At 32.9% G+C, this 11,528-nt stretch overlaps 2 protein-coding genes across 2 annotated transcripts; both read left to right on the forward strand.

The window, feature by feature from the left end:
- The first annotated feature begins 6,607 nt into the window (after positions 1 to 6,607).
- LOC133180659 (RING finger protein 207-like) lies at positions 6,608 to 7,261 on the forward strand. The gene has a single exon (XM_061315129.1). The coding sequence runs from the start codon at positions 6,608 to 6,610 to the stop codon at positions 7,259 to 7,261; it is 654 nt and encodes a 217-aa protein (XP_061171113.1).
- A 323-nt stretch (positions 7,262 to 7,584) lies between these two features.
- LOC133180660 (uncharacterized) lies at positions 7,585 to 8,322 on the forward strand. The gene has a single exon (XM_061315130.1). The coding sequence runs from the start codon at positions 7,585 to 7,587 to the stop codon at positions 8,320 to 8,322; it is 738 nt and encodes a 245-aa protein (XP_061171114.1).
- Positions 8,323 to 11,528: the final 3,206 nt, after the last annotated feature.

Below are 11,528 nucleotides of genomic sequence, written 5' to 3' on the forward strand. Positions count from 1 at the left end.
TAAAACTGGTTAAACGTGTTTACATTAAAAAAATAAATGCCTTTGGCTCTCAATATTTGCTTTACAGAAAATTTATCTTGCTATATTCAAAAACCCAACTTCTTTTGTCAAGAAGTTTTGTAAATATGTATGCATTAGTCTTAAAAGACGTACTATCTTTATCCCAAATATCATCAATAGTTTGTAAGCCACATTTAATGAAAGACTCTATGAATAGATTTTTACCTCGAAATTGTATATATTTATTTCCAAAAATCTGGAACTTTAAAATTTCATCTTTGCTTTCTGGTTGAAAATGCGATCTGAATTCACTGTATGCTAATAATGCATTTTTTAAAATGTAGAAAGTTTATTAGAGAAATTTTGGAAAGGTCAGAACAGGTGCATAAAAAATATTCCTATTTTGGATGAAAGTCTTTACTTTTTAACCAGAGTTTACAAATAGCATTCCAGTTTTCAAGTTCAGAGTGCATAATTTTGTATATTGTTTTAATTAGCTTACTTATAATAAATGTAAATAAGTTAACGATGTCCAATCCTCCCTCAGATTTACTGATGCAGCAAACATTCCTATCTACTTTGTTGTGTTGTACCGATAATCAGAGAACATCGATTGTCGACGAAAAAATGCTACCGATTCCGATAATCAATTGTTATTTTTCATAATCGATCATCGAAAATGGAAGTCTTATAAAATACATTCCGGAATTATCCGTTCCCGGTTTAAAATTTATTTCTTCGTAACGAAAGAAAATGGCGTCTGCACACAAAGCAGAGGTGATTAAGAACCAAAAGGTGCATATATAATAAAGAAAGTGTAAAGGAAACAAATCATCATTGAAAACAATATATTATATATTTTATATATTCTTGTTAAAGAAATACTATGGAATACTTGTAATAGTCTGCTATTTATATACACATCTATGACATCCGATTATAATCGGTAAAATCGCATCGGAAGCAATTAACTGATTCCAACCGATGATCTATTATGAAAATTAACCGATGTCCAATCACTACTACTTTGTTTACTTTCTGATCCCATATATGAGACCAGATAATGTCATTTATCTTTTTACCATAAATATTTGGTATGCCTCTCCTTTCAATTCCATATCCAATAAAAGGAATTACTAGGTTTTCAATTATTCATGTTTTTCCTTTAAATGTTAAATTTCTAGTTTTCCAAACATGAAGACAATTGGTATTTTTTTCTATGTTTTCCATCCAAATAGCTTTTATGTCAATATCATATCCAGGGTTCACACCTAAAGTTTTAACATTTGTTGTTTTCCACTGTATTGTATTAAATTTAGGTTTTTTACCCTTTGATTTCCCAATATATTAACCCTTCGTTTTAGCAAAATTTAATTTTGCTCCTGATGCCTTTTCCCTGTGTCACCTTAATACAGACATCTAGTCTCTGTGTGCCACCTTTTTACATCCATATCTAATCCCTGTGTCGCCTTAATACATCCGCATCTAATCTCTGTGCCACCTTATTACATCCACATCTAATCCTTATGTCACCTTAATGCATCAACATCTAATCTTTGTGTCACCTTTATACATCCACATGTAATCCCTGTGTCACCTTAATACATCCGCATCTAATCTCTGTGCCACCTTATTACATCCAAATCTAATCCCTGTGTCACTTTAATACATCCATATCTAATCCTTGTCTCACCTTTATACATCCACGTGTAATATCTATGTCACCTCTATACATCAACATCTAATCTCTGTGTCACCTTATCATATCCACATCTAATCCTGTGTCACCTTAATACATCCACATCTAATCCCTGTGTCACTAAATACATACATGCGTAATACCTGTGTCACCTCTATACATCCACATCTAATCCCTATGTCACCTTATCACATCCAATCTAATCTCTATGTCACCTTAATACATCCACATCTAATTCCTGTGTCACCTTGATACATCCACATCTAATCCAGTGTCACCTAAATACATCCAATCTAATCCCTATGTCACCTTATTACATCCACATCTAATTCCTGTGTCACCTTGATACATCCACATGTAATCTCTGTGCCACCTTATTACATCCACATCTAATTCCTATGTCACCTTAATACATCAACATCTAATCTTTGTGTCACCTTAATAAACCCACGTGTCACCTTTATACATCCACATTTAATCCCGGTGTCACCTTATCACATCCACATCTTATTCCTGTGTCATCTTATTACATCCACATCTAATTCCTGTGTCACCTTCATACATCCACATCTAGTCCCTGTGTCAATTAATATATCCACATGTAATACCCGTGTCACCTTATCACATCCACATTTAGAATCTCTTTGTCACCTTATTACAGCAATGCCTAATCCCTGTGTCACCTTAATACATCAATGGATCACCTTATTACAGCCACATCTTATCCCTGTGTAACCTTAATACAGCCATATCTAATAACTGTGTAACCTTATTACAGCCAGGTCTAATCCCCGTGTCACATTAATACATCCATATTTAATCCCTGCATCGCATTTATTCAATCACGTCTAATACCTCTTTCACCTCAATACAGCCAAGTCTAATCCCTGTGTCACCTCAATACATCCATATCCAACCCCTGCGTCACATGAATATTCTTGTTTCATCAACTTATTTGTCAATAATTAACCTCATATTAGAAATTGTGCATACGTAGAGCATGATCTTGTGTATCAAATCAACTGAGAGATATATACCCCGTATGCATGTGATGCAGGTATATTCCTGCATAAGTAAGGGAAGTTGACGATTGAAAAGTTAAAGTCGTCACGTTTATCATAAAGCTTGGTTGTTAGATTACCATTAACGTCTTTTTCAAGTAAAATATCCAAATATGAAAGTGATGTGTCAGAGTCTGTGATATCTTTTATCTCAAGCTCACCGGGATATATCGTATCGACATAAGAATGGAAATAACCATTGAATGGAAATAACCATTGACATAAGAATGGAAATAACCATTGTTAACTGATAATACGTCGTCGATATATCTAAATGTCGAGTTGAAGGCTACAGCAAGTGTTTTCTTCTTTTCATGTATAAGATTTGGACAAATTCTGCTTCATATGAATACAAAAAAGGTCTGTTAATAACGGGACGCAATTGGTATCCATGGGAATTCCATGGGAAGACCTGGTCTCCAAAAACCTCATAGATATTGTCAATCAGAAACTCAAACATCTTTTTAATGTCAACTTCAGAGTACTTGTGTGTTATTTATTCAATCATGTTTAATACCTCTTCCACCTCAATACTGCCACGTCTTATCCCTGTCACTTAAGTTTCTTGAATTCCTACCATAAATGTACTCCTGTAGGAGTTGTTGGAGGTCTTATGCTTGGACTTTTTGAGGTTAGATTAACTTTTCATGTCTGTGTTTGTAACTTGGAATGTCTGTGGTTTTCATTATTTGAAATATGAATGTTGGTTTTCCTAAGGAACCTCTTTACACCAATGATTATGAAATTCGTTTTTTGGACTTAATTTATTAGCAAGGAAAGATCAAGGTCATTATATTTTTCTTCCACATTAAGGATATTTTTTGCCATTTATATAGTATCGTTTTCTGTTTTGATATATTTTTATACACAAAAGATAATAACACATAAGATCTAACATATTAAGATAAAAAATGTAACTACAATAGAAAACATGTATTGGCTAATTTGAATTTCCCATAATCTTTTTAATTTTTTGAGGAAAAAAATATATTTTTCTATACATCCTGTATTGATTTTTTTCTTATATTTTAGGTCACCTGAATCACTCAAGTGACCTATTGCTATCTGTGTTTGTCCGTCGTCGTGCATCGTCCGTCAGTCGTAAACATTTGGACATTTTCAGCTTCTTCTCTTGAACCAGTGAACCAATTTCAGCACATAGCATCAATGGTGAAAGGGGTACAAAATATGTGAATTTCATGGTCCCCCCCCCCCCCCAGTCAAACTGTTAGCATTATTTTGATAAACATTGATACCTTTACCAAAATTGTGAAATCGGCCGCAGGGTCAGGAATTCTGGAGTTAAGGTGGGGCTCTAATGGTCATATAGTAAAAATGCATAAATTCTTTAAAAATCTTCTTCTCTTCCCCTGTATATAAATCAGATAAACTAGGTATAATTATGATTATAATTATCAAGCAGGGTTCTCCATCATTTTAAATTTAACTGTGGCGCAAGACTTACGCGAAGTGCGAATATTCGCGGTCATTTCGCGACCAAATTCACGAAGGAACCACGAAGTAAATTGAAAAACACACAACCCCAATGAATGAATAGTTTAATACACAAATGACATTTATTATTTGGCAAATTGAATATTAAATTTAATAATAAAAGCAATTAATCATTATTCAATTTAATAATAAAAGCAATTAATCGATATCGCTCAAACATAGTGTAAAACAAAATTAGGATGTTTCTAACATAGATGCATACTGTGAAAAAGCCCCCCCCCCCCCCTTCCCAACACGTACTTACTTAAAAATAAACAAATATTAACTAATAGAACCTGAAAATAAACGTGCCGGTATCAACAAGTTTTAAGCATTGAACCTTATTTAAAACATTATTTGTTTTGTTTTTACAAATGATAAATTATACAGTGTTCATTAAAGGACAGGTGAAATTCTGGTAAGTCACACAATCACGCTAACATCTATACGAGTATATAATTGTAGTTATCGGTCTGAAGACTGAAATATCTTAAAACTTGTGAATTAAAAAAAAATACTGAAGCAGTTTAGAGGCATAAAATAATATTTTGGTGGATCTATCATTAATTTTTCAACATTACAAAAATACATGATTACGATACAAATACGATGTTTGCAAATGCAATTTTAGGGACGTGGTTATCTGTAGAACTATTAAAACAGCATGAATTAATTAATATTAAAATATTAAAATTTTCCTTTGCAATTATCGTGTAGTGTGGAAATTGGCTTGTCACGTTTTACTCAATTGTCCAGCGAGGTGTAGGAGATAATTGCTTTTGGAAGCCAAACAATGGGCCCTAAGTAGAGTAAATTAACGGTTTAGCATTAAAAACTGGGGAAACGGTACATAATTTTGAGGTTCCTTTGGTCTATAAATTTATCTTTCTGACGACTACGATCTTACTGTGGCGCTTACATTTTAACTGTGGCGGAACTATGGCGCTGATTTTTTAACTGAGGTGTTAAAGAATTTAACTGTGGCGGGGCCGCTACGTTAAACGGCCCATGGAGGACCCTGATCAAGGGTGTCTCTTCCAAAATAGTGAATTTTTTGGCCCTAGGGGCTCTGGTATCAGAATGGAACTATATTGAATATATAGTAAAAATGGGTTATTTCTTTGAAAATCTTCTCAGCTCCTGGGTATTTAGGAGGCAAACAGAGTAGATAAAATTCTATTAAACAGGGTTGTTTTTACCAGATTTAAAAATTCTTACCCTTTTGTCACTTTATTAATTTCTACTGAAGGAAGTTATTCCCCTTAGTTATTCACCTATGATAGTTAATCACTGTAAATAATGTAACTGAAAAGGTCAATTGATTAACAGAATTATACAAGATTTTTTCATAATATTTAATACTAAACGTATTTTGGTAGATTTTAATGGTTAGAAAGACTTTTGAATAATAGATAAATGGAAATGGGACAAAAATACTGTATCTTTGTACATTAATCTTCAACTAAGAGAGGCCAATGTGAAGGTGAATGAAATGTGTTACCTAATAATGCTCTAGAACTATTGTTTTGTTTAGTCCGCATGAGGATAGGGACACATGGGGAAAGTACAAGCAAATAAATAGATCAACTTTAAGATTTGTTAATGAGCACTAAATGAATATTTTGCTGATCCCTGATCATCCTATTTCTCTTGCTGTTGGGCAATAGAGCTTCATTTATCAGCTCATTTTGTTTTAATCTCTGGGAATTTTCTTATCACCAATTAATGATTTATCATATGAATTATCAATAATATATATATATATATATATATATATATATATATATATATATATATATATATATATATATATATATATATATATATATAAATTACATTATACTCAGGTGACCGTTTAATCCCTTGGGTCTCTTGTTTTCATATGAACAAAATTTGATATGATATGAAGAAATCATTTAGAGATACGAAATGAAACAGAAACACAAAGTAACGACCGTTAAATAAGATAGAAAAAAATACTGAAATAACTTTGACTGTTTAAATATGTTAACTAAATTCATCATTCTGTAATAAATTTTAAGAGCAAAATGTGTGATATTTTCCTTTGCCGCCATTCCGCCAAAAATTAAAGAAGTTTTTTTAAATCAGTTAAACATTTGATTTTATCATTTCTTTGTCACAATGTATAATTGTACGAGGGAAAGAAAAATATGATCTTTTTAATCCCTAACAACTCAAACCTGACAAGAATTCCTTCTTAAGACCCACATCAATTGACTTATTTATATACCAATCATTTATCAAGAAATGAATTCAGGTGGGCCTTAAAGGGTATGGGACAATACTTTTGGCAGTACATCATAGCATTTTCTTCTTCCTTCAGAAAGCAACTATGGATCAAAGTCAAGGAACCGGGCAGCATTATACTGAGTGTGCAACTTGCACGAATTACTCCAAATTCTACTGGAACACCTGTCACCAGAGAATATGTGAGCAGTGCAGAGAGGACCATCTCAATAAAAAGGAAAATATAAATCATGAAGTAGTTCTTTACCAGGATAGAGCAAAGGAGTTACCGAAACAAAACTGCAAGGTCCATCCTACAAAAATGATAGACCTAGGCTGTATTGATTGCAAATGTTTTCTCTGTCCTAAATGCTTTGCCTTATATCATAATGGTCACAGAATGTTAGATTTAGAAATTGCCTACAATGAAAGTTTTAAGTACTGCCAGAAAGAAATGATCGAGATCCAAGACACAATTTTACCGCAAATCAAACAAAATCTACAGATAAAGAAGGAAAATGTTGTTACTGTTAAAAAAGAGATAACGGAAGTAAGATTGTCCATGAAGAAGAGAGCAGAGGAGATCATAAAAGCTATCGAGACCATATTTAATGACAATAATTCTATGCTAGACAGAATTGAAAAAATCTGTGCTTGGCCACATGGTAACAGAAGAAAAAGAGACAGAAGATTATATTTCTTATCTGGAGGAATTGTCAGAAAATCTAAACAGGGGTTTGTCATCGGAGAAAGCTTCTGAATTGATCAATTTTTACTGGAAAATGAATAGAACCTCCAAAAGACCAATGCCCGAATGGCGACAGCCAATATTTCCAATATTTCAAGAAGGAAAAATCAACACAATTGAACTAGAAAAACAGTTTGGTAAAATCAACATGACATACGAGAAAACCGAAGATGTTATGAAAATTCCTAAAGCAGAAAAAAGGTACACCGAAGATACGGGAAAACGTAACCTTCAGCGATCAAAACTGACAGTGAGGGTCAGGAAAATTGATCTTTCGATTTTTAGGAGTATATTTCACTCGAATGAAATCCGGCTATTTCTGGGCAAGTGACAATATGGAGAACCTCATTCAGTTCGACTCAAAAGGGAAGTTGCGAAAACAAATAACTACCAGCAGAAGTTCATATGGCTATCATACTGTCACTAAGGAGGGAGAAATGCTGTATGCAGAAAGAGAAAAGAAGGCCATTTTCAGACTCTACACCGATATGGCGGCCAAAAAACTAATCGGCACAATGTGCTGGGAACCACACTCAATATACACATCTAAGACAAACGGAGATATAATTGTAGGTATGGCACATGATACGGACTGGGAAGTGAGTAAAGTTACCCGATATAGCGCAGAAGGGATAAAGTTACAAGACATACAGAAGAATGAAAACGACGAAAATCTCTTCAAAAGTACCCGCTACATCACAGAGAATATAAATGGGGATATCTGTACCTCAGATACTAGAGGAGAAAAAGTGGTAGTTGTGACAAAATCAGGAAAGCACCGATTCCCTTATGATGGACACCAAGCCCAAACAGAATTTCAACCATGTGGAATTTGCACAGACGTTTTGGGACACATCCTTGTGTGTAATGGTTTTAATGGTTTCTGTAGTAGATTCTTCAGCATCCATTTAATAAACAAAGATGGTAATTTTCAGGGCTTTATACTCGGACCACAACAATGTCCAGCAGCCCCCAACACGCTCTGTATTGATGATGAACATAACCTCTGGCTCGGGGCTGAGGACAACTCGTCTGTCCTTGTGTATAAGTACCTTGAAAACAAAGACAAGTGATCACTTCCTTCTTTTTCATCACAATCAAGCACATGCATAGAGACAGATAAACCATACAGAACATTGTTTATTTTAAGAATCATGATAATAATATCATATTTTTATTCTGAGTGTCTTCATCAAAATTTACTTCCAAAAATTCCTTTTTTTAGGGCTTTAAATTTTAAAGTGTTGTCATATAAATCAAAGATTCAATTTTTGCCATTCAAAAAGTTAAGAAGGGTTTGTATTACTACAGAAGTTTACTGATATATTTCATGCATTATTTTTTTGTAAGAGTGATAAATTTTAAATAAAAGGCAGAGTTACTGGTACATTGAAATGGTGGTTTCCAATTTATCATCATTTATATGATATATATGATTGCTCTTGTTCTTCAAAAACGTTTCAGAAAGAAGCTTAAGAGTATTTGATTATATCTTCAAAATTAAAGCATGATTTGGTTTATGATATTTGTTTTGTAAATCGAAGGATTTAGTTTTACTGGGGCCTGGACACAGTAGCATTGTTTACATTTTAAATTTCTAAGTTTTTTCAAAAAATAACTTCAGTTTAATTAATTGATCTTACATGAATATTCTTAGAATTCAATGACAGTGACATTCTTCATAACATCAAGTCAAACACCTGTGCTTGTAAACAGAGCACTAGCTCTGTTATTGTTAGTGTTTACGCTTTACCGAGTGTGCTCAATTTGTTTAGTCTGCACACATCACTGAGCACGGACTGGCAATGCTGGTGCGTTGGTTTTGCTTTCTCGCATTTCTGCTCTGAACTTTCTGGATTATAGTTTTCTTATTTTTCATCAATACACAACAAAATTTCTACTTAAGTATTATGGATAAAGTTTACTTTGTGAGAGTGTAAGGAAATGTGTGAATCAAATGCGTCCCGAATTTTGTAGTTTTAATTGTTTCCAGATAAAAGGAGTTTGTTGTTTTGTTTTGAACATATTTTATTGAGTACATCAAAAGGATTGGAAACAAGTTCTTTACAACTTGCAAAGTTCCTCTCCTTATATATAACAATTTGTCATGCAAAGTAAAAGAAAAATAATACAATTAATACAAGTGAAAAAGCAACTAAATAGCACATCAACTAGAGAATCTACATGTTTCGTCAATAACTTTATGAACAGCAGCAAAAATACTGTTATTTATCTGTAAAGGCAAATTAACATCACCACTTAATAATAGATTTATATCAACAGTAACCAATTCAAGAGTGAACAAGCGATTAAAAAGAGTACTTCTTGCATTAGAATAATTTTTGCATGCAAAAAAGAAATGGTACACATCTTCGTTTTTACCACATAAACATAAGGGACTATTTATAATGTTTCGTTTATAAAGATCATAATTTAGTATACAGGAATGTCTTGGCTTAGTATGAATGATATTGGTGTATCGCTTACCAAAAGAGAAGTATGATGGTGGATTTTTAATTTTTGTTATCAAGTTTTTTTTGGAATGTTTTTAGTAAATTCCATTGTTTTGCAGCATCAGGTACGAAAGAGTTTCTAAATAATTCTAATCTACACCTTGGAACAATACAATCTTGTTTATTACGGGTATTGTATAGGGATACATGCTCACGCTTATTGGGGACAATATCATGCAAATACTCAGGTACTCTTCCCGTGTGAATTTTGAACATAGTTGTTATGTTTGCAATATATCGCCTGGTTTCTAAAGTTTCCCAACCAGTTTCAGAATATAGTGCTTCTCTAGACACAAAAATCGGAAGTCCTGTTACAATTCTAGCGGCGGTTAATTGTACTTTTTCAAGCTTTTCAGAATCTTGTTTAGAGCAGCCATCCCAAACAACTGAAGCATATTCAAGCATAGGTCTGATAAACGAAATATACAATTTTGATAAGTTTTTCAACCCATTTTGAACTTCAATTTCTTTAAGAGGCCTAGATTTTTATAAGCACTGTTTACAACACCATCAATATATTCTGACCAACTAAGATTTTGTGACAATAGTAAACCCAAATGGCGATGGACTGGAACACACTTTAGTCTATCGCCTTTAAAAAATAGCTTAGGTATAACAGAAATGTTTTTCTTACAGAAATAAACGACCTTTGTTTTGGATGGATTGAATTTAAGGAGCCACTTGTTTGACCATAGTTCCAAATTATGTAAATCATGATTCAATTTGTATTCCATATCTAATATATTGTATGATGATTGTTGAAGGGAATTATAATCCGCAAACAATCTACACATTGAAATCATATTTTCAGCAACATCATTAATATAAATGAGAAATAATAGTTGTCCTAAAACAGAACCCTGAGGTACACTTGCAAAAATATATTGTTTTGATGATAAGAGATCCTTACACATAACTTTTTGTGACCTTTGACATAGATAACTGGAAAACCATTTGAGAAGATCACTAGATATACCATAAGTTTTTAATTTAAAAATGAGACCTTTGTGCCATACTCTATCAAAAGCCTTTGAAAGATCACAAAAAACCATACAACAGAAGTTTCTATATACGCTTTTAATATATTTCGGTGTGAAATGCTCTAGCAACATATATAGGTCATAGTATTATTTAGAAAATTCTAAAAAATATGAGCTTTAAATCTGTGTCGCAGCCCCTTTAAAAATTTAAGTATAGCGCAGTTTTGACCAATTCAACTGCACTGTAAAGCAAGCAAAAAGTAGTAAAATGAAAGTTCGAAAAGAGTAACAGGTTTGGAAATGGATTTCAAAATGAATACTCCAGTTAGGATTCGCACTGTAGTTTATTTGACAATCAAATAATTGTTCCGAAATGTACAGTTGAACTTCGGTACATGTATCTCGAACACTGATATCGATCTCTAATACCATGGATATGTCAATGTGATTTGAAGTCCCAAATGCTTATTCTTTAAGTATTTTACTCTGGATATCTCGAATATCTCATATTTTACATTTCAGTATTTTCTTCGGTCCCATTGAGTTCGAGATAACAAGGTTTCACACTGTATATTAGAACAATGTTGCGAATACATCATAAAATCAATAATGTACAGTCTAATTATAAACAATATTTCATAGAGGGATATAACTCGTCCATTCATTAAAAATAATCCGACACTCCCTTTGAATTATAATTTGTCAGGTCCTGTTGGTGCATACAATTAAAAATACTTCATGTCATGATATATTACTATTATATATTCTTAGCAATATAATCGCTAG

This window comes from Saccostrea echinata, unplaced genomic scaffold (genome assembly GCF_033153115.1).
Source record: "Saccostrea echinata isolate AGI-Se365-2 ecotype Australia unplaced genomic scaffold, CSIRO_AGI_Sech_v1 ptg000007l, whole genome shotgun sequence".
NCBI classification, from domain to species: Eukaryota; Metazoa; Mollusca; class Bivalvia; order Ostreida; family Ostreidae; genus Saccostrea; species Saccostrea echinata.